General features: G+C 37.8%; 1 protein-coding gene across 2 annotated transcripts in view; it reads right to left on the bottom strand.

The window, feature by feature from the left end:
* Positions 1-8590: 8590 nt before the first annotated feature.
* Positions 8591-24628, bottom strand: part of LOC139937640 (LHFPL tetraspan subfamily member 2 protein-like) — a 31117-nt gene continuing 15079 nt past the window's right edge. For both annotated transcript variants that reach the window (XM_071932879.1, XM_071932880.1), the window contains exon 3: positions 8591-14901. In XM_071932879.1, the coding sequence (XP_071788980.1) occupies positions 14645-14901 (257 nt within the window). In that variant the 3' untranslated portion in view covers positions 8591-14644. The remainder of the gene's footprint in view (positions 14902-24628) is intronic.

Raw genomic sequence — 24628 nt, 5'->3', positions numbered from 1 at the left:
ATTAGGTGGCCATCTTGCGCATCCACCACGGATTTGTATTGTTACGTCATTCATTTTCGTGCAGTAAGCATCGGAATGGTAAGCATGCCTTTTTGTGTGCTTAGAGTTAGCAGCGTTATGAAATGAACAAACATTTTCAAGAAAAGGAAGGTCCCAATTTTTTATTTCTTTAAACTACGAACTTTGGTTATTTGTTTTGCTTTTCTTCTTTTAACTGTTGGCAATGGAAGCGTATTTGTACAATGTTTGTTGGTTTAACGGTCAACTGGTTAAATGTCCCAACCCTAAAGCCCGGTTCATACTTCCTGCGAGTATCAATGTAAAGCAAGTTTTAATATGTCTTATCCTTGTTTACGCTGTGAATGTTTCGCAGGAGTTGAGCACATTTCAACTGATGCTAATTATTTGTTGCGTGTTTGTGGAAGTCAAAATTTGCATTGGCAGGAAGTATGAACTGGGCTTCACTTTCGTTGTCATGCTTTGATTGCTGTGTGTGGTCCAGGTTTGGAGTTATGGCCCTTTTTGAAACAACGGCATCGGGTATGGATTCGGCTCAGGCTAGCTTGGCCCCGCTGGTTGATTTGACAATTGCGCGTGCTTTGCCTATATGCGCTCAGGGCTTCAGATGAGAGAACGGACCCTCAAGCCGAATCCATAGTCGAAGCCGTGGTTTGGAAAAGGGCATAAATTGTCACATTGTAAAATGTAGCAACTCAACAATATCACTGAATACATAATTTAGTGGACATTTTGTACTTAAAAGAAAGATTTTTCTTTTGTAAGCTTGCAAGGAATTTTAAATTGTAGCAGAATTGATTCAAAGTGTAAGAGAATTGCACTCACATTATTTGTTCATTGGTAATTATGCACATTGCCAAATCTGAGAGGATAATGCCATGCTATTTCTTTGAATTAAAACTTTCATGTGTATAAAAAGCAATGCCCCCTCCTAACGACCTGATTGGTTAATCTTTCGTGTCATATTTTGACTATAACATCAGTTTTGCAATTGTACACCCATAAAACAAAAGAGCCACCAAATAAACTAACAATGTTAATTAAACGATATTTAAACTTCTGCAAGGCAGTAAAATAGAGTTTCTGATTGGTGTGAAGTTTTATTACAAGGGTCCGTGTGTAATTGCTGGAAGTACATCATTCAAAACATTCTTCATCCCGAGGCTAAAATAACATCTATTAAATTAATGCGGTACCCGTAGTCTTGGTGCAAGACGTTTCTCGTTTCCTTTTCACGCACACCGCGACCAATTCACCGACAGCGCGCGCGCCGACTCACCTGACTTTAGTCCACTCACCGCCTTCTCCGGGGCGGTGAGTGGACTATGAGTCAGGTAGGTGAGTCGGTTCGCGCGTTGTCGGTGAATTGGTCGTGCGGTGTGCGTGAAAAGGAAACGAGAAACGTCTTGCACCAAGACTACGGTACCCGTTGCTAACACATCAGATTCAGGCTTCCTCTAGCCAACGGGCTAGCTCGATGGTATAATGGTCTAGTGCTATAGTGATGTAAAGGTCTTGGGTTCGAATCCCACTGGAGTGATTTGCCTGTGGATTGTTTTGCACAGAACTTTGGAAAGTATGGTTGTATATAACAGTGCTTAATACACATCGGTTTAAAGGTAAAAACAAAATATTTACATTATTCTGAAAAGTTTCCGTATGGCACCACCACTTTTTCATTATAATATGAAAATTAATACAGTATCTAATTGACCTCAATGAGATATCCCTTTTTGTAAAAATTAGTGAAAAAGTGGTGGCGCCTTAGGAAAGTTATCCCATTATTCATGCTAAGAAGATCGACTGAACAATTTCACTCACCTGAATAAGGTCACCAGCCAGTAACATTGGTTTCATTAAACATTCCACCCTCGACCATTACTTGAATGTTACAGTATAAAAACTTGAATTTGCTGGAGCTGCACAAGGAGTTGCTAAGCACAACAATTTCACTCACCTGAATAAGGTCACCAGCCAGTAACATTGGTTTCATTAAACATTCCACCCTCGACCATTACTTGAATGTTACAGTATAAAAACTTGAATTAAAAAATACATGTGAAACACTTAAACACTAGAGAAGGTGGGAGAGTTATGATCCTGCCATATGACTACGTTAAAATAAATTAAAATAATAAAAAAAAGATTGACACCAACAGAAAATATCAAGGCTGAAAAGGGATGGTTCAGCCACTATAAACAAAAAAACATGTATACAAATTACTTTACAAAATACACAGTATTGCAAATGCACATAAATAAACATGCGACTTGGTTTCTGCCAAATTCTGCTCAGCAGAATTACTGTAAGCATTATTGTCTGTCTGCTCAAGCAGCTCAATGAAGTTGTACCCAGATGTTTGAAGCAAATTGAATTCCAGACTCCAGATGCATTAAGAGAAACAAAAGTTTCCCGCCAAAAATGTGGGTGAACATTTTTGTGTGGAATTACTCAATTTCTGTAGCCTGTAATATTACTTGGCATTAAACCAGATGTCAGTCTGGGGTTCCCTGCCAGAGGGCTTACAAGTAATTACTGGATGAGCCCCATGGAGGTTTGTTGTATGTGTGTATCAAACTATAAGGTTATTCCAGTGATTGGAATCACACCATCTGGATTTATTTAGTGGATGATAACTTGTTGAAAACCAATATTTGGGATATGGGCCTTATGCCCATGATGTCAGTGCATTGGGGTGTCCTCATGTACATTGTAGAGATGAAAAGGTAGTTGCTGATTGGCCTGTTCCGTGCGCCGTGCAAACTTAAAGACCCTGGACACTATTGGTAATTGTCAAAGACCAGTCTTCTCACTTGGACCTTGGTGTATCTTCAACATATACATAACATAACAAACCTTTGAAAATTTGAGCTCAATCTGTCGTTGAAAATGCAAGATAATAGTGAAAGGTTTTATGATAATAATTATTTTGAGTAATTACCAATACCAGTGTCCACTGCCTTTAACTTTTCATGTTTTCATTGGATAACGACAATGCCTTAGTTGCAGTAATCTGGATGTTGTTGGTTCAAATCTCGCTCTAGTCAACTTATCTCCATTCAACCCCCAATCATTTAAAATTTAACCCAGTCAGTTTCCCTTGTGGTTTATTATTTGATACTTTTGTGAATCAAAAATGTAGATAAAGTGAAGTAACCTTTTCTATAATAAGAATAGCATATGAATGGATGGTTTAATCATTGGAAGGGTCAAAGGTGATGTCACTCGCACTTATTGGTTACTGAACAAAGTGACATTCCAGAGCATGGCACTTTTTCTTCAGTTTGATGATGGCATTCACAAGCAGAGTTTAAGGCTGGTTGTAGGTCTGGAGACCAGTCTCGGTCTCCCCCTTAGACCTTCCTTCAGGTCTCGGTTTTGGTCATGGTCTCAGACTATCAGGTCTCGACTACAACACTGCAAGAGAGTATAGGTCGGATTTCAAGAATTTGTCTTTTTACTGTTGTAATCTCCAAACATGATTTGACTATTTTGTCACTAAAACAAGGTGTTGTAAGTGATGTCATCAACTTGTGGTTGAATGAAATGGTGATGTCATTTTAATTTATCAATCCAATTGGTTCTGGGGTTAAAATGTTTCCAAAATAAAACTTCAACTTCCAATTTGAACTGAAAGTCAAGGTCAAATGGGGTCACACTCTTTGTAGTGTTTGTTAAGTTTCTGTAGACTATTAAGATGATTTAATTCTAAATGTGATGTGACCCTTTCCTTTTTTTAAGTTTATAAAGTATGGCAAGGTTTTGTGTAGTTCTGTAAAAGATGGTGAACACCCATGCACAATTCTGAAGGAATGTGTATTGCACATTGTTACCAGGGTTTGCTCATCTGGAGGTTGCTATGCAAAAGCTTGCCACGAACCATTTGACATAGCAACCCGTCTCTATAGTCTGAGGATTTCAAATGTAAGCGGTAACTTGTGACTAAAGCAAGTCATTATACAATACTATAATCAAATCTAACTCACAAATGGCTTATTCAAACACGTCCTTACACCCAAGCCTTACACAGATCTGTTGCATTCCGCACAGACTTTGAGATTTTCCATTTTATATGTTAATGAAAATATTCATTTAACTACAGTCAATCCTTGAACCAATGTCTAGTAGACAGATTTTATTTGCGTGCATCCTTCACTTAACTACAGATCAGAAACCAGATTAAGTATTACAAACAGTTGTATGGATTTTCTTTTCTTAAGGGAGTAAATCCAGAGTAGATTAACCAGTTTAATCTAGTTCAAAAACCCCATGCCATGGCTGATTGTGCTGAAATTTTAGCAAGCTCTTGTCCAGTATCTTAACTTCAAGGTAATGTTTTTCTAAACCTGGTATTTCTCCATGCAGAAATGAACATTCATGATTTCCTGGGGCCTACCACATGGTTCCTCGTCACCTCCAGCCAGTCTTTCAGTGCCATGTTTGTACGAACTTGTTTTACCTGGGAAGGTTTGGGACATGCTTATAAATGAATAACGTTAGGAATTTGTACTAGGTATGCAAGTTGTGCTCACACACTTATTTTACCTGGGAAGGTTTGGGACATGCTTATAAATGAATAACGTTAGGAATTTGTACTAGGTATGCAAGTTGTGCTCACACACTTATTTTACCTGGGAAGGTTTGGGACATGCTAATACACCAGGGTCCATTGGTTAGACTGCAGGACTTGCATTCACAAGGTTGTGGGTTCGAATCCCCTAATCTAACAGATCTGAATAAGTATTGTCGTCTAGTTACCGAATCACAATTCCTTGATTTGTGTGATTCATAATCATAGACATTCAACTAATGTTTGTATAAGAGATTGGTTGTTGCCAGCTTGGTGTTTATATCCTGCTGAGTTCCCTTGATTGGAAGATCATTTAAACAAACAAACTTACAAAATACTGTATGCATGGAGATTGTGTTGTTGTTGATGTGTTGCGTGCCTAGAGCTTTATAGCTCTATGGTTGGGTGTCATTAGACAACAAGACTTTAGTGTGACCATATTCATGTAGGTTTACCCTTTGATTTGCTCTGACCTTGATACATCAGATATATATGGGGAACAATATTTGAACTTTTTTTTTTTCTTATGGGAAGGGAGGGGATCTAGTTACCCTGGGGTCGATTATACAAAGCACTAAGATTCAGTATTACTACAGTGATTTGTATAAAGTTCTTTCACATATTTGTACTTTGCTTTGTAAGTAAGATTGATGCACAGTTAACATCAATCTGATATTTTTGTGCGAAATCAATCCCAGATTAGAAACTCGGGTTCTTCAAATATTCAGAAGTGCCCACTTGGGTTAAGTAGATGAGGGAACTCAGTCGCTATGTGCAATCCATTGTATAGCCTTGTCAGCTAAGTAGTAAAATCCACAGAGTCAACAGATCCAGTTTTATTGGAATAGTATGGGGGCCAATTTCACAAACAGCTAAGAATGATCTAAACTGTGTATCAATCTTAAATGCTAAGCAAACTGTGATGTCACTATGGCGACTCATCTTAAGATGAATCTTAGCGCTGTGTGTACCCGAGCCCTGGGATTATTTACGATTTAGTATTAAGGAGGTTTTAAAGGATTAGATTAGGGGTATTAATCTCGTGGTAAGTAGTGATGATTCTTTATAATGTAAGCCTTAATCTGATAAATTCACTGGCGTATTTGGCCGCATTGTACATTGCATTAATACCCACCCCTACACTTCAAAGTTACTCTTTCAACTAAGCAGTAAAACCCCTGCACAGACCGCTATACATCAACAAATCTAGTTTTATTGGAACAGTCTGGCATGGGATAAGGATAAGTTTTAAGGAGGTTTTAAAAAAGGATTAGATTAGGCAGATTAGTCCCAGATTTGTGATGACTATGGATCATTTATACCAGAATATTACCAAAATCTATGAATTCAAGACTTCTAGATTTACCCCTTGCCATGTTTATAAATTTTAGGCCTATTTCTGATACAACTGCTGGACTTACCCCTTGCAATTTGTTTCAATTTTAGGCAAATTTTTGACTAAAATGCTGGACTTGTCATTTTTATCAGTTTTAGGCATATTTCTGATAAAAATGCTGGACTTACCCCTTCCCATGTTTTTCCCTTCAATTTAAGGCATACGTGTATTTCTGATAAAAGTGCTTTAAATTTAAATTTTTGATAAAAATACTGGACTTACCCCTTGCCATTTTTATCAATTTTAGGCATATTTCGTATAAAAATGCTGGACTTAAATTTAAGCATATTTCTGATAAAAATGCTGGACTTACCCCTTGTCATTTTATCAATTTTAGGCCTATTTTTGATAAAAATGCTGGACTTACCCCTTGCTATTTTAACAATTTTAGGCCTATTTTTGACAAAAATGCCGGACTTAATTTTAAGCAAATTTCTGATAAAAATGCTGGACTTACCCCTTGTCATTTTTATCAATTTTAGGCCTATTTTTGATAAAAATACTGGACTTACCCCTTGCAATTTTTTTCAATTTTATACCTATTTTTGCCAAAAATGGTGGACTTAATGTGAAGCATATTTCTGACAAAAATGCTGGACTTACCCCTTGCCATTTTTATCAATTTTAGGCCTATTTTTGACAAAAATGCTGGACTTAATTTTAAGCATATTTCTGACAAAAATGCTGGACTTACCCCTTGTCATTTTCATCAATTTTAGGCCTATTTTTGCCAAAAATGGTGGACTTAGTTTGAAGCATATTTCTGACAAAAATGCTGGACTTACCCCTTGCCATTTTTATCAATTTTAGGCCTATTTTTGACAAAAATGCTGGACTTACCTCTTGTCATTTTTATCAATTTTAGGCCTATATTTGATAAAAACACTGGACTTACCCCTTGCCATTTTTTTCAATTTTAGGCCTATTTTTGACAAAAATGCTGGACTTACCCCTTGTCATTTTTATCAATTTTAGGCCTATTTTTGATAAAAATGCTGGACTTACCCCTTGTCATTTTTATCAATTTTACACCTATTTTTGCCAAAAATTGTGGACTTAGTTTGAAGCATGTTTCTGACAAAAATGCTGGACTTACCCCTTGTCATTTTATCAATTTTAGGCCTATTTTTGATAAAAATGCTGGACTTACCCCTTGCTATTTTAACAATTTTAGGCCTATTTTTGACAAAAATGCCGGACTTAATTTTAAGCAAATTTCTGATAAAAATGCTGGACTTACCCCTTGTCATTTTTATCAATTTTTGGCCTATTTTTGATAAAAATACTGGACTTACCCCTTGCAATTTTTTTCAATTTTATACCTATTTTTGCCAAAAACGGTGGACTTAATGTGAAGCATATTTCTGACAAAAATGCTGGACTTACCCCTTGCCATTTTTATCAATTTTAGGCCTATTTTTGACAAAAATGCTGGACTTAATTTTAAGCATATTTCTGACAAAAATGCTGGACTTACCCCTTGTCATTTTCATCAATTTTAGGCCTATTTTTGCCAAAAATGGTGGACTTAGTTTGAAGCATATTTCTGACAAAAATGCTGGACTTACCCCTTGCCATTTTTATCAATTTTAGGCCTATTTTTGACAAAAATGCTGGACTTACCTCTTGTCATTTTTATCAATTTTAGGCCTATATTTGATAAAAACACTGGACTTACCCCTTGCCATTTTTTTCAATTTTAGGCCTATTTTTGACAAAAATGCTGGACTTACCCCTTGTCATTTTTATCAATTTTAGGCCTATTTTTGATAAAAATGCTGGACTTACCCCTTGTCATTTTTATCAATTTTACACCTATTTTTGCCAAAAATTGTGGACTTAGTTTGAAGCATGTTTCTGACAAAAATGCTGGACTTACCCCTTGCCATTTTTATCAATTTTAGGCCTATTTTTAATAAAAATGCTGGACCTACCGCTTGCCATTTTTATCAATTTTAGACCTATTTTTGATAAAAATACCAAACTTACCCCTTGCCACTTTTATCAATTTTAGGCCTATTTTTGACTAAAATGCTTGACTTACCCTTTGTAATTTTTATCAATTTTAGGCGTATTTCTGATAAAAATGCTGGACTTACCCCTTGCCATTTTTATCAATTTTAAGCCTATTTTTGACAAAATGCTGGACTTAAGTTTAAGCATATTTCTGATAAAAATGCTGGACTTAGTTTGAAGCATTTTTCTGATAAAAATGCTGGACTTACCCCTTGTAATTTTTATCAATTTTAGGCGTATTTCTGATAAAAATGCTGGACCTACCCCTTGCCATTTTTATCAATTTTAGGCCTATTTTTGATAAAATGCTGGACTTAATTTGAAGCATATTTCTGAAAAAAATGCTGGACTTACCCCTTGGCATTTTTATCAGTTTTAGACCTATTTTTTAGTAAAATGCTGGACTTACCCTTTGTAATTTTTATCAATTGAAGGCGTATTTCTGATAAAAAATGCTGGACTTACCCCTTGTCATTTTTATCAATTTTAGGCCTATTTAGATAAAAATGCTGAAAAATGCAAAAAATTGAGTATCAATGCACTGTGTTTTTCTTTTTCATAGAAATATTTATTGCTTACACATGTCGCTGATCACAACTCCAACATATAGTTCAACATTTCTTTGCTTTTACAGTGTATAAAAATACATACATTTGTACTGGTGTCATAGTGTGGTTATCAAGGCCCGATTTCAATGCTGGGTTTACAATAAGCACGATGTGGCCATCTTGATTTTACTCCATTCAAACTCATTGCAACCAAACTGAGGCTGGACGACAAAATAGTCTGGTGCCATGTTTGTGCAATGAATCTTAGCATTCATCACTGTTATTGGAAACAAGTAACATAACCAAGATGGTGATAGTGTGATAAAGGTCTACTGGCTTATATGTAACTTTTCATGCTACAATCTTACTGAGGGCAAAAGAAAGCAAAAATTAAGAAAAGAAATTGGAATAACATCATTCCTCTTCAGTTAACACTTGTTCTCAATTGCAAACTCTCATGTTAAAGGTTTCTCATCATGGCTGGTATGGTAAGATGCTGGTTTTTGAAGATTTCATTCCTACAAATTATCTATTTACAAAACATAACCTTTGATATTTTCACTGAAATTGTTGTATTCATGACGAGGAAAACAGTGTATAATGGTTTATGATATCTAACAATGAGTTATAATATTTCCTCTTGCATTGCACAGTAATATTTTTTAAATTCCCAAAGTTTTCAAACATGTCCTCAATGATATTGGAACCAAGATTAACTTTGACCCTTTAAAGACCATAACGGCCACATCAAATGCCCATAGCAGCCTCAAACAGCTGCAAGAATGGACCTACTTTACACAAACAACATTGTTACAGGATCGAATCGATAGTTTCCAATGTTTTTAATGTGAATCAAACAAAACCATGTATTTTTGTTTCTTCAAAATTTTCCTAAAAATGTTGCCTGAAAATCTACAAGATCAGTAATGTCTGGGCGTATGGTGAACAGTACAAAATTGATCTTTAAAGGGGTAATTAACGAAGCAAACATCCAATTAAACTCTACCTGACTTTACAAATAAATATCAATACTGCACTTCTTTTTTTACATAAAAAAATGTACAAGTTCATCATTTGTGACATTCCAAGCCAAAACCAGGTATTTCATTCCAAAACCCAAGATTGGGTTCATTTGCTCATCAAATAGATGAGATGAACAACACTCAAATGGCACTAAATTTAGCCTTGTAAGGTAGTATTTCTAAACATAGGTCCTTTAGAATGTTTCAATTACATCACATTGATTGATGCCAGGGCTGATTAAGCAGACTTTAGCAGGTTCTGTGATATCATGATCTTCTACGGTTCTGTTTACCGTAAGCAAAGAACCACTGCTTATGGAAGCAAGGAATTTCCACAGGTTAGCAGTGAAAATTTTCTTGTGCGCGTGCGCACTCCACATTGCGCATTCTTCGCTTACACACATAGCGCAGAAATTTAGTGCTTGCAAGAATTTAGATCACAAGCGCAGAATTCGGCGGTAAGTAGAGCCATAAAATTGGGCCCTTGCCTGTACATCAAACTATGAACTCTCACTCGCAGTTACTGCTGCGCATACATGTATGTGCCCTCCCTAAGTATCAATATCAATGGAGGACCTGCATGCGCATGTCGTAGCTGGGCGAGAGTTCAGAAGAGTATGTACAGCTACAGGTCTGTTTTTGATCATGCTGACACAATCCATATTGTTTCTGAGGACTGCCTGATTTTGGCATGGAGGCGTCACATTTCATTCCACCACTAACTACACCAATCCAAGCAGCATTTACATTGACATGATCTGTAGATACAGCAGCATTAGCGATTGTTTACACAAAAAAAGACAAATAAACTAATTATAATATGCATATTAGTTACACCATTGGGCATTTACAAAACGTGAAAAAGACTTGTATCACAAAATACATTTCAGAATATAGTTCTATACAAAACTAATTATGGAGAAAAATCACAACAAACTTTTTTTGGTTGAATAATTGATAGTACATTAATTTTCCGAGTAACAGGCTGTTTTCTTGAAGACACAAGACACTCCTTCACTGATGCTCAAGTACAAAATCACTACTTAAACCTAGAACTGAACACGCTTTAAAGGTCAAAGGTCATCCAGGTTTATGGAATGCATCGATCAGAATGAGGAAAGGATCCTAGTAAAAAAAGGGAGTTATGACAAAAAGTCATCACAAGTCCGAACCTGTCTGATTTTAGAGGAGTAGCCTTGTAAACAAGTTGTTATAAATGTCAGTCATGGCTTTAGGGAAGAGCCCTCTTGCTGCTATCACCCCAGACTGATGCTCTGCGCAAGACTACGGTAGTAATGAGTGCTGTAGTCTCACGTAGAGCAGCAGTCGCGGGACTTAGTTGTGAGAGAACTGTTTCGATATCACCATACCTAGTGGAGGAGAAACACAAGCTAATCATGTCATACATAAATACCACCATATAATAACTGCACTTATCATGTTATATAAGCCTCTAATACATACATGAAAGCCACCATCAAATAAATGAGCATCAGTGACTATGGCGCCATATACATTCTCCAGCCATGGGGTTTGATAGACACCACTCTAACGTTTCTGATAGCGATAGTAAATAGTAGTAAAAAGTCAATAGTTAATCTAGATACCTCTTGGCAACTGTGGTATTTATCAACAAAAGGAACCTGTAAGTGCTTCTGATGGCATAGCTTTTAGTGAACTTATATTTATAACCCTGTAAGTGTAATGAGGTACAAATCTGTGAAATTGTACACATGTTTTTCTCCTCAAGGACCATTAATGTTAAAGTTGGTACAAGTTTGTCTCTCTTTCAATAATGCTTAGACACCGACTTCCTACAGCTTGTATTTGTATGAAAACTGTAGCTTCACGAAATCAGTTTCCCCTGTGGTTTATTAATTTGCATGTACAACTGTTTGTAACAGGTTTTGCCAAATAAGAACTGTTTGCAACATGTATTGCCAAATATTCTTTTATTAATTTTTTTTTCTTCAAATATAGACCATAAGTTTTGCACAAGCCGTATGATACAGTGTCTCGTTAAGTAAAGTTCATACACAAAATATTTCAATGAAACTCAAAAGTTTTTAAAAAGTTGGTTAACTTCCTATGAAAGGATCATATTTAAAGCGTCTACAAAAAGAGGCCCATTTGGCAAAAAAAACCAAATACCAGAAAAATTAATTTCACTTCAGTAGTTCATCCTAGCTTTCTGTTTATTTAAAGGGCTGGTCCATCACTGATGACTGTCAGAATTATTCGGCTGAATTGTTATGAAGAATGAAATTGTTTAAGCGAGTGAAAACAATAGCCTAACGCATCCTGTCAACCTTGTCTATCTTGCTCACCAGCTGGGAATCATTTTTTTTAAAATAACCCAAGAACACCATGTATCTACATACAATACAAAAAGGAAATGAGCTTCGGATTCATTTCTAACAAGAACAAACCCAACTCCTCCCAATATTGATGTATTAAAGCCAGTGGACACTATTGGTAATTGCCAAAGACTAGTCTTCTCACTTGGGGTTTCTTAACATATACATAAAATAACCAACTTGTGAAAATTTGAGCTCAATCAGTCGTCAAAGTTGCGAGATAATAAGGAAAGAAAAAACACCCTTGTCACACGAAGTTGTGTGCTTTCAGATGCTTGATTTCGGGACCCCAAATTCTAAACTTGAGGTCTTGAAATCAAATTCGTCGAAAATTACTTTTTTCTTGAAAACTACGTCACTTCAGAGCTGGAGCCGTTTCTCACAATGTTTTATACCATCAATCTCTCCCCATTACTCGTCACCAAGTAAGGTTTTATGCTAATAATTATTTTGAGTAATTATCCTATAGTGTCCACTGCCTTTAAGAAGCAAACTTTTTGGCTCTTGTCAACAACAAATGTCTGATGAAACTTGATGTACTAAGTCTACATGTAGTTCTGTGTCACAAAATGTTGCTATTGGGTTACCTGTCATGAGCAATGTTTGTCAAAACTGTTGGGCATTTTGGACCCCCCCCCCAAAAAAAAAAAAAAAAAAAAATGAATTTGGCCCAAGTACACTGAATTGAAATGACTTTGAATCAAGTGTATTCTAAATGTTGTTATCTTTATAACTTTTGTGAATTTGATCTGAAGTGAAAAAAAAGAAAAAGAAAGAGACCCGCCCCCCATCCCTTTTGGTGTTGTTGTCACAACCCGCACATACATTATCAACACAATGAGAACCGGCTGGATACACTGACCTTTGCATGGTAAAAACATTGTTGAGTTCTTCACTATAATAACAACTGTGCTTTAGCAGAATATCTTTGATTAATTCCCTTGAAACTCACAAGTGACGTCTGTAACGGTCTGTAACGACCCAGTTACAGACCCAGTTTTTCATTTCAAAAGAGATATTGGAATTCCTGATGACTGTTTGTAATACCCACATGTAATGAGTCAAGCCAGTGATCATGTTCTCAGCTACCTCCATGTTCTCAGAGGCTCTGTTATGAGGATCCTGATACCTCTGATCCAAGCCCTCCTCCAGTCTAGACACACTAATTGCTATGGTCTGTTTTGGGTTTGATGGTTTCTGCCTCTCCTTTTTCAGAGATGGGATTTTTCAGGGGTGAGATGAAATACCACTTAGCCAACCTAGGCCTGATACTTCACGAAGGCAACAAAGGCGATTGCCTCCATGCCCCCTGGTAAAATTGCCTTGGTGCCCTTGAAATGCTACAGCTAGTAGAAATTTAAAACTTCCTAATAGTCACTGGGTGCCCTTTACCAAGGAGACTGTGCCTTGGTGCCCTTGCCCTTTCAAAAACAAAACATAACCACTCATCAGCATTATCAGAACTAAATCAACATGTTTCAGAATGTTGAGGCAAAAGATTGGACGATAGCTGTTCTTTGTGCATTAAAATGCACGCATGAGCTCAGCGTCCATGTAGCATGTCGCTGTAAACAAGACCATATATGGCCAAATGAGTTTATACGCGCGGACTGGTTACACGCACACACTCAAAACTGATACATTTTCAGCGTGCAAGTGCGCGAAGTTGCAATGAAACTAATATGGATATATAAATAAGCATGCGATACAGTGCAACGCGCAAGGTTTACACAATGTATGCTGATTTAGGGGCCACTTATTTGCTATTTTCCAAAGCCGATCTTGCCGGTCTTTATACCGACCGTTAACACTCCCCCACTTGACCGGGTTTTCACCAATCAGAGACTTGAAACCGTCCAAGGTATTTATTAATATTGATTTATGAAACAGACAGTGACACGTGGTCAGGAGCATATAGCGTTAGATTCGGGAAAAGCTCCTAGTCCAAAAAAACTAGGAGAAAAAAAAAAAAGTTTATCGAAAAAAGAAAGAAAAGGATGCGGCCCCAAAAAAGGATGCGGGCGGGGACGATCAACTGTTTTTTATTTTTTATTCGGCCTTATATGAAATGTTTACAATTTTTTAGACTTTGTTTATGTACAGACTTTGTGAGCTGTAAAGGGGGATACACAAGTTCAAGTCGGGTGTGAAAACTGTTCTAGCGATGATAATGCCTGCACTTCCAAGTGTGACATTTCAGGGGTTCAAGCAATCTGCATAATATAAATGTAAAATTTGACTGGCAAAATGTGATGTACCATGCCATAATTATGCACTTTTCAGGTTAGCGCATGTTGCTTTATAAAGATAGAAAAAATTCACTTGCCTCCACAAACCAAAGTGAGAATATAAAACTCTTACAAAAATTTGCATCTCTCTCTTTTCCTGAGGCCACTATCCCAGCTTTGGAAGGTGTACTCTTAATTGTCAATTTTGCAGACTCTCTATGGAATCCTTATGAGATCACTCTTCACAATGACAGCTTAATGCAATGAAGACGTCATAAGAAGATTATCTTTCGCTTCTTGCCATTGTACCCTCTTCTAATAGGATAACGCCGGGTATATATTTTAATCCACACTTTACGAGTTTTGAGTTGTAGCTGATAATAAAATATAAAAAAACAGATGTCGACACATTAAGCATGTTCATCTGCAGATTCCATTTCGAATAGAATCATTCATCCCCAGCACATCTGAGGTTCTCCTTGCAGTCATCAAGGGAGGCAGATGACATACTTTCCCTTCAGTATCTCGTCCTGTACGTCATCGCTGGCGGTGGCAATCTCCGCTTGAACGGAGAGCACCGCACACGCAAAGGTGAGGACGGTGGCCGCGGCGGCTACGAAGAACGACCATCCGAGGGAGCAGCTGCCAAACTGAAAGGGTGCAGCGTCCGACCCGCAGAGCTCCACCACTGCTTCCGATCCCCAGCCTGCTGGGTACATCACTAGGCCTAAGAGGATGATCAGACCTGGAGGGAGGAACAAAAAAGAGCGAGGGAAAAAATATTAGTTGGCTTCTTCTACTTTTAAAGGCAAATTATACCAGTTTTGGGAACTTTTTGAATATTTTAATCCTGTAGGCTATAAATGAAGATGTATACAATACAACTAAACTGTGAAAATTTCATTTCAAAGGTTGAGCACAATTTTGAGACACTGCTGCCAGTTCAGAGCGAATTTGTAATCCATTCATGAATAACACAATCTGAGACAGAGAAGCGTTTATCCTTCTCAGATTCAATTTTTTTTCCAGGATAAAAACTGATGTCTTATTACATAACCACATCACTTCAAAGTGAAACGTTTTTTCAAAATACTTTGGCTGCAGGCCAAATAGTTTCCATTGCCAATAATTTTAATTAAGAGTGGTTACCAAATGTATACCTTCCCTTTTAAAGGGAAGATAAACCTCTGGTTTCTAAACAATAGTTTTCATTGCCATTCACTGAGTGATTACCAACGTCTTAAGGCCCAGTCACACTGCAGCGATAACGAAAACGATAACGATCATGACGCAAAGAGAACAAATTCTATTGGTTGAATGAGCGTGTGCGTATTCTACGTTGAGCATTTCAACCAATAGAATGCGTTCTCTTTGCGTCGTTATCGTTATCGTTTTCGTTATTGCCGCTGTGGGACCGGGCATTAACTTCACTTTAACTGATAACTCATAGGGCCTCGAAGGAGTATCGAGGAAAGGAAATCGAGTCGTCTTCTGGTGTTTTAGGTTGTGGATATTTTTCTAAATTGTCTTCTTCTTCGATATGAAAACCCTGCAAATCTCAAAAAAAAAAAAAACCTGGTATTGTTACTGTTAGTCTAAAAAAGTGCTACTGCTAGATGTTCCAGTGATAGAAGTTGCCTCAGTGATAGCGCTCTCTATTGGCAAGAGAGAAACTAAACAACAGGAGTGTCTTAACCAAAGACTCGTTCAAACCTTCTTCCTCAGTAATGCACTTTAACTGAAAAGGTCACAACGCCTGGGACTTTATGTGTCTGGAGGTATCACTGGAAGGCATTGAATAGAATAATAGATAAATGCGGCGAGGCAAGGCTAGGCTAATGAGATCCTTTCATGGTGTGAATGAAAAAAAGTCAAGTCATTTCCAGGAGGGCTTCCTACCATTATGTAAGGTGTTTGGCTTCTCCTAATGTACGATCTAAGAAAAGCGTGGACATAGAGCTGGGTGTCTAAAGAAGCAATTCTGAGAGGCTTTCAGAGCTCAATTTACATTTAACATGGAGTCACTTGCTCAATGAACAAACACTTGTATAGTGGAGAGGGAGAGAGCTGTGGTGCTGAGTGCTGGGCTAGTAGAGGTTTCTTCTTCAGGCAGCCCCCACCCCCAAGTGATGGGCTAGTCAATAATTGACAACCTGCCTGTGTGATGACAAACAGACCATGCATACACAGGGTATACTGTAAGTGTTGGTTCTAGAGCAAAGGGGCCCTGCTCTATCTCAGAACCACACATTTATACAAAAAGAGAAGTATTCATACAATACAGTGTCACACGTATTTTACGAGTATACTTAATTTTAAATTAAATATCACAGGAAAATTACTCAGCTTGTTCATAATTATGCACTTCTCGGAGTTTTTTTTAGGAACAGTGTTCTTTTTTAGCTGATTTTCTTCACCAGGCTGACTGAATAAAAAGTTTGAATTCAGATGAAAGGTTGAGATTTCTCATCCCTGCTCTAAGCTCCTATACTCGTTAGCCATTACCCCAGTTTGGCGTCAAACCGATTACACCAGCTGAGCGCTCATCCATTACGATGTGTGATGGTGTGTGACAGCTGCGTATTATGAGACTAACGAGTAACCAGGAACCAACTCTCATTATTCTTGGTATGGAGTTACACATCCATATTTTATCCTTTAAGCCCCTTTCATATGAGAGCAATTTAGCAAGGGTCCCCTGCTAAATTGTAGCATAGTTGTAAAATGTTACAAGAAATGTACCTCGTGTGTTTTAAGTTCTCTTGCAAAATCTTGTCAAACATTGCTACATTTTACAACCATGCAAAAATTTTAAGCCAGGGACCCCAGTTAAATTGCTGTCGTGTGAATAGCATTTTAGTTTCATGGGTTAGCGATGTTGGACAAGATTTTTCTAAAGTGTTGTCTATTCACACAACCTTTAATTGATACAATTCAGCAAAGGACTCTTGCTAAGTTGCTCTAGTGTGAAAGGATCGGCTTAAGTATACCACTCAATCTTTAACATTAAGGCGCGTTAAAAAAAACAGCATTTGATCATTATTTATTATATTTTTTAAAAAGAGTAAAAAAAAAGCCTTTTTCGTTGTTTTCTTCTTTTCAAGAAGGAAAGAGTCAGCAAAAAAAACCTGCTGGCTTTGTAGAAGTTAAAAGTAAAAATAATGGGTAAATTATGTTGATTGACAAAAGAATTATGCCACAACGAAGTGTTTGTTACTATCCAGAAAACCAAACATGTGTCCAAACATCTGATAGAGTTTGGGAATAGAAATGGAATGTACCCATTTTCCTTGCACTCCTTACAAAACTGTGCTAAGGGCACACTGTCATAAAGCACATAATTGGCAAGAAGGGTCAGGATATCAGGCCCTTTCAGTTTCAAGATACTTCCGACAATCCAGTGTGAACCAAAATATTGTCCCTTGTTCACAATCCTTGGCCTAAACCCAGGGATTTGAAGTGGAATAATCGGCCAGGCTTTCTAATCCATCAGGTCGAGCTGTAACACTATCCCCCTTGAATAATATCCCCTGACTTTAAAATAAGCAGCCAGTCCTTTTCTTGTTTACACTCGGCTAATATTACCCTGGTTTGAGTTTACACACTGGGGTTATTAGTGAGGAGTAATAATGGACCAGCACCAAGTATTGGTTTCGGATCCAGGCAATTCATCATGGAGATGGAATTCAGGAGAGGCTTGATGGATCACCGGAAAGTTAAAGCACTAGCTCTATGGTTAAAGACACTGGACACTATTGGTAATTGTCAAAGACCAGTCTTCTCACTTGGTGTATCTCAAGATCAGCACAAAATAACAAACCTGTGAAAATTTGAACTCAATTGCTCATCGAAAATGCGAGATAATAATAAAAGAACAAACATCCTTATCACACGATGTTGTTGTGTGCTTTCAGACGCTTGATTTCGAGACCTCAAAATCTAATTCTGAGGTCTCGAAATCAAATTCGTGGAAAATTAGGGAACCGTTTCTCACAATGTTTTATATCAACAGCTCTCCGTTGCTAGTTACCAAACACGATTTTATGCTAACAATTATTTTCAGTAAACACCAATAGTGTCTAGTGACTTTAAGAAGGGTCACTTTCAAGCATGAGTTCTGCTGCCACTATCAAGGCAATCCTTTGGTTTCATGCGCTTGTTTGGTTTTTGCTCTTTGCTCTATGGTTTTTGACATTGTAAACATGTGCTTCAATTGCCAGTGAAACACAGACATGTGTTTGAATTGTGACTTTACTGTAGTGATTGAACCACGATTTGAACAAGGAAAATGTGCAAACATGTCACCCTACATCAGTTATCACTCAGGAGAGTGCTGAGGATTTTGGATAATTTCTCACACATTCACAGAATTGTTGAATTATTTTATGTACAGAAAAAGGCAAAGTTCTGCTGAGCAGAGTGATCGCACTCAGCTAAAATGCAACGTGGTGTTGGTTTATCCGGTTATGCCCCCCTGATTCTTGCTAAGCAAAATAGCATCGATAAGCCAAAAATCAGCAAATCCATGAATTTAGGGTCAGAACTCAATGACATGCTTGATACTCCACAGAGGCAAAGGAAGGTGATTGTCATTGCCTTGGTGCCCTAAAAATGCTTACAAATTTACAATTTCCATATAATATGATGGTTTTACCAAAGAGAAAATGCCTTGGTACCATTTTCAATTCAAAAACGAAGCATACAGGCCTGCAAAGACATGTGTATTTATCACAATAGGACAAATTTACATTCCAAAGACAGTCATATAAAACAAAGAAACCTGACTACAACATTATATGGACGACACTTGAGCTGCGAATGCATGCCCTCATTCCAGGAGAAAGTTCACACGATGTCCCACTTCTAAGGGATTTGGGAATCCTGGGGGTCACCGTGGGGAACATTAACAGTGCCTTATAAATTGAATGGGGGTGTTGTCCTGGGCTATATGGGTGAGTGTTGACTGACAAACAGAGGGTTTTAAAGCAAGAGGGGATAGAATGGTTTTAAGTGGGGATTTTAGATGGCAGTCTTCAAAAACAGATGGAAGTCTAAAGTGGAGATTTAAAAGAAGGCTCATTCAACAAAACCGGAAGGAAGTCAAAAGTGAGGTCTTTTGCTTAAAGAAATAAGAGGTCATGTTGTCACAATACATTGTTTCCATGAGATAGGCTTCTACATAATGCACAGGCATACACACAAATGTAACTATACATTTTCAAAATTAAAAGTTTTAAAGTGTTTTTTAGGCTTAAAAAAGTAGCGCAATTTAGACAAAACAAGCAGTGACCAGCTACTATAATAGGTGTGTTATTAAGGGTCAATGACTGTCGAAATTCAATGCCCTTGAATATGCACTGAGCTTCCTGCAGATAGAATGCTGCAAATTTGAAGTATAAGTGCTGGCATTTTAACTTTCCAATTTTGGTTCTCCAGATTTTGTTATTTTCTTCATTTGTTGTTTATATGCAGGCCTGTATGCTTCGTCTTTTAAAAGGGCACAGACATCAAGGCATTTTCTCCATGGTAAAGGGCACCCTATGGTATGAGGAAACTGTACATTTCTCTTGTAGCATTTCAAGGGCACCAAGTCAATGACCAGGGGGGCATGAAGGCAATCGCCTCCGTTGCCTCCGTGAAGTATCAGGCCTGTTATGTATAAAACAGCCTCACACTGTAGTCAAGAGTTTGTGACTTGAGCCATGTTCGGATTGGACTAACGTTTTACCGAGACAGTGGTTAACATTCCAAAAGTGGAAACTTACCAGCGTCCGCACTTTGATTTATTTGACTCGGGTAAACTAACCGAGACCGTGGGTAAATTAACCGAGCTGGCCCTCTGCGTGACATTGAATAGTTCGATAATCACGAAAATTTATTCTTCCATGACAAAACATGTCAGCTTCTTCGGGCCACGGACGGATGGGAGATTTAACCGAGTCGTGGCGTCCGCATTGGACTTTCTGGCTCGGTTAAAACTGCTGGTCAATCTTCCTGGGCACCTTTGGCTCGGTTAAACTACCCATTCGGGTCGGGTAAGTTACCTGGGAGGAAAACTTCCCTGGGCTGCTGGCATTGGACTTAAAATTGGTAAGTTACCCATTGGCTCGGTTAGTTTACCCAAATTAAGTCCAATGCGAACAGGGCTTAAGACTCGGAGTTGGACACAAATAGCAAAAAATAAGAGGGTCATATAGGGTTATTTCAGTTTCATTGATTCCATTTCTTATCTTAACTTTTAACAAATTTACATCTCACCACCTTTTCCCACCTACTTCCCACACAAAGTCTGCTAAGGTCAAACTGTAAAAGATATAAAAGTACAGGCTAGAGGGCAGCCCAATACATCACCCATAAGCCAAGACCATGGTATGCTCCACATATCAACCAGTCGTTCCATTGGTTTCTGTAGTGAAGAAATAGGTCCCAAACCCGCCTCATCTACAACCAGCTGCTCAGAACTAAGCCCTCGCCAACCCCACAAGGGAGAAGAACTGCCTGCAAGTGCAAAACCTCTACGCAAATAAAACGTAAACACCCGCACTGGACTCCCCCAGAACAATTTAAAAACCATTTGCCCTACCCCCAAAGCCCATGTTGGTCATTCCATTTTTATTGTACAAGAAAACTCACCCTAAAAAAAAAAAAAAAATACATGATAAAGTGAAAACCAAGCAAAATTTGTAATAAGTTCAAACCCATGGGACTGTTTTTCAGTACCTGGAAGGAGTGGCAAATGCATTAAGTTTTTCTTCGGGGAATTGGTCCACTCCTTGGGATTAATTTTATTTAAGTTTGGCTCAGACCGAAAAAGGGGTCCAGGAAATGTTGTAGACAGGTGTTCTGTTGCTGGGCGGCTCCAAGAGGAAAAAAACCCACCAAAACCAAAAGGGGGTCATTTCAGGGGAAAGAGGAGTGTACTTTTGATTCATTTCCAAGATGTGTTTTTTTTTAAGAAAATCTCAACCAATAAACCAAAATACTTCTTGAATATTTTCTGAATAATTTCTGCTAAGCAAAAGTAAACATGAAAACAATAGCAAATGGTACATTATGACACGGTGTTTCGGCTAGCTACCTTGTTAGGGTAAACTCAATTGTGTTCTGCTTTGCTAATTTCTTGAGCAGCTCTGAGAAATAAGGCCAGGTCTTGCTGAGAAATAGCACCTCAGCTGAGGTCTCGAATTCAATACGTTACTTCAGAGGAAGCCGTTTCTCACAATGTTTAATACTATATACAGCTCCGCATTGCTTGTTACCAAGTTAGTTTTTATGCTAACAATTATTTTGAGTAATTACCCATAGTGTCCAGTGCCTTTAAATTTGTCCTCCACACTGAGAATCGGTAATCCTCCAGATTTTAAACAGTAGTGTAAAACTGAAAGAGGCTTTAAACTGAAAGGGGCTTTTTAGAAGCATTTTCATTCAAATGGAAGAAATGGTCAAGTGTACTGTTGCTGCATGCTTGTACCTGCTATTGTACCAATACAGTGAGTATATACCCTCTTAATGTAAAAGAGTGAAAAATTCACTCTCTTGTCTGAGTGGTGTCATTTTCGCTCTTTTGAGATTGAAAGTCCATTAGTGTCATTATTTTTTAGTGAAAGTGGTTTGAACTTCACTCTAAATCGAGGTGGAAGTACCCGTCTTTCACTCTAAAAGAGTTGTCCACCATAATGGCTCTATGCAAGAGTGGTATGGCGCACAAAGTTAGTGGTTTTTCATTATTTTTTCATAAAGAGGGTAGTTGATGAATCAATCATGGAAGTAACCCCCCCCCCCCAACCCATCCTAAACTTTGATGGGAATGCCCAGGGCAGCACATTATGTCTGGCTCATATTTCTCACCACAAACAGTTGTGGTACAGAGCTATAAACCAGTTGTGGTAAACCAGGGACAACCTTGTAAAGACAACATCAATAAACAAACACTGGCCCAGCATTAACACCTTCACCAAATGGGCCCAGTGTGTTTACACCATCCAAAGCCTAGCCTGAGACACTTCATCTGGACACCACTAACTGGAATCTACTTGGGTGACACAATGACAACAATCACTCTCATTGTTCCTGCTAGATTATTATTACTGGAACACCAGGGGATACTGGTCCATGTGGTCACACATTTCTTGCTGGACACTTAACAAGCTGCAATCAAGGCCATCTCATGATCTGACTCATCTTTGATGAGCTTGGAACTTTTTATTTTTCTGAGCAACCATGGAGGTAGAAAGCAACTGACAAAATTAAAGGCTGTGCAAAAGTTGTGCACATTGTGATTATTCCAACATTTTGGGGAATTATCATCAGGGTTTTATTCTTTGTTTTTGAACTGGCAAGGGTTAAGGGCACCCTATGAGGAAATTGTGAATTTCCAGTGCAGCATTTCAAGGGCACCAAGTCAATGACCAGGGAGCATCGAGGCATTTGCCTTCGTTACCTGCCTCTGTGAAGTATCAGGCCTGAATCATAATTCACACTTCTGGCCCAATAAAATGGAGAAATACTGTTTGAATGAAAAAATGTTTGAAAACACCTCACAAATATGATTAGAGTTCACTTGTCCTTTATACAGACTTTAGGCCTACGTGATTTATATTTCAGACTCCAGCCATCCTAAATAAAGATAAAATTGACAATTTCAGAGACAACAGGAAATATACAATCTACAAAGCCGCAAACCATTTCCCATCGGCTCTTTGACTATGTACCTGACTCACTCTATAGTGGATGAATACATACACATGTACACAAGGTAAGTTGCCATGGTATATAGGACAATGACCTTTTCAATGTGTGGCCTTCATAAGAAAAAGTCCCTACAGAAAAGGAGCCACTCAATATCAGCACACTAGCTGCAGACAAAATGTACAAAATGTACAAAAGATACCAACTGCACAAAATATGCCCCAAAACCAAAAACTAACATTTTAACTGGACTGTTTATACAATTTTTTGTCAACAAGGTAAACACAGTATGGAACTTTAGAAACTTTATGAACACTTTATCAAGGTTTTAACTTCATGAACACCCAAATGTTTGCAGCATTTCCCCCAATGCAGGGCTTAAAACTTTGTGCGAAAATCTGAAAGACCGCAGAGATAGAAGCTTTAAATCCGAACTGGTCCAGAATTCTTTTCACAAGACAAAGTCAAAATGGGAACAAATCTACACAGATTAGCATGAACTACTTTGATTTTGCTAATTTGGACTAGCTACAAAACAAGATTGATCTCACTTGTCTCAAGAATTCAATGCTCAACAACAGAATTTAAAGAGATTTGAAGTCAGAATGTGAACATGAACTTTTTTGTTAAGATATTATTAGGCCGACACAAGAAAAAAAACCCCACAAGATCACCAGACTTTGTCCAGTCTTGAGTTAAGGCCTACTTGTCTGATGCTAAAATCACTTGCCTTGCTTGGGCCTTTGATCCAGTGTTATTTAAAGTCCTGCAATGTTCAACTTTAAGGATGTAACTGGGTGTCGTCACACAAATCTATTCGCCTTGTCACCAGGGAATGTTAGGTAAAAAGGGGAAAAGATTTTGGGTGGTTTGGAATGTTTTATACTTGTCTGGTAAATATGTCAATCAGTTTACAAGGTAATGTGTACAATTTGGGCACAATTATAAAGCAAATTGTTTGTTCATGCGTTTCCTAATTCTTTTGTTGTTTATTTACAATGGAATGGACCACCTATTGTTGTTTGTTGTCTCTCTGGAGAGAGTTTGATAATTGAGTCGTATCTTGTCTGAGTTCCTTGATGCTATTCACATGATAATAAATTAACTAGGGTCCCTTGCTTCATTTTAGCATGGTTGTAACATGTGGCAATGTTTGACAATATTTTGTATGAGAACTTGGGACAAACAACAAATTGTTGTCCTTTCACACGAGGTACATTTTGTAAAATTGTACAACCATGCTACAATTTAGCAAGGGACCCGTGCTACATTGCTCTCGTGTGAAAGGGGCTGCATCAGGCCTGATACTTCACACACAGAGGGAATGTATTGAAATTATGGAATGTCCACCTTTTGATAACCCCTAGCTAGAGTTATAAAAAAAAAAAAAAAAAAAAAAAAAAAAAAACCCTGGCATTCACAGTGCAAGAGAAGTAGGGCCTACATCAAAGATCAACTTATTTTTATCTGAAGAATTATAACATTTTGTTGCTTGATCATGACCAGTCAGACCCCCCCTCCCAATAAAAAATTTGAATGGAGATAAAATTAAAAGTCTGTAATTTCTCACCTTGAAACATTATCCTTTTCAAAACATATAGATGGAAATAAATTTACTCTGACGAAACCCAAACCCTTTCAGGATTCAGTATTTTTTTTCAATGTCAGAAACCTCCGAACCTAATACATTCCTTAGTTGATTCAAAGCAACAACCTTGGCACTATTTCAACATATCTTGAGGGCAGAGTAAACGAAGGAGCGAACTTTTCCAGTTTTATTCGTC

The sequence above is a fragment of the Asterias amurensis genome, chromosome 5 (genome assembly GCF_032118995.1).
Source record: "Asterias amurensis chromosome 5, ASM3211899v1".
NCBI lineage: Eukaryota > Metazoa > Echinodermata > Asteroidea > Forcipulatida > Asteriidae > Asterias > Asterias amurensis.
The sequence above is the reverse complement of the archived record's forward strand: the minus strand, read 5'-3'. Positions and strand labels throughout refer to the sequence as shown.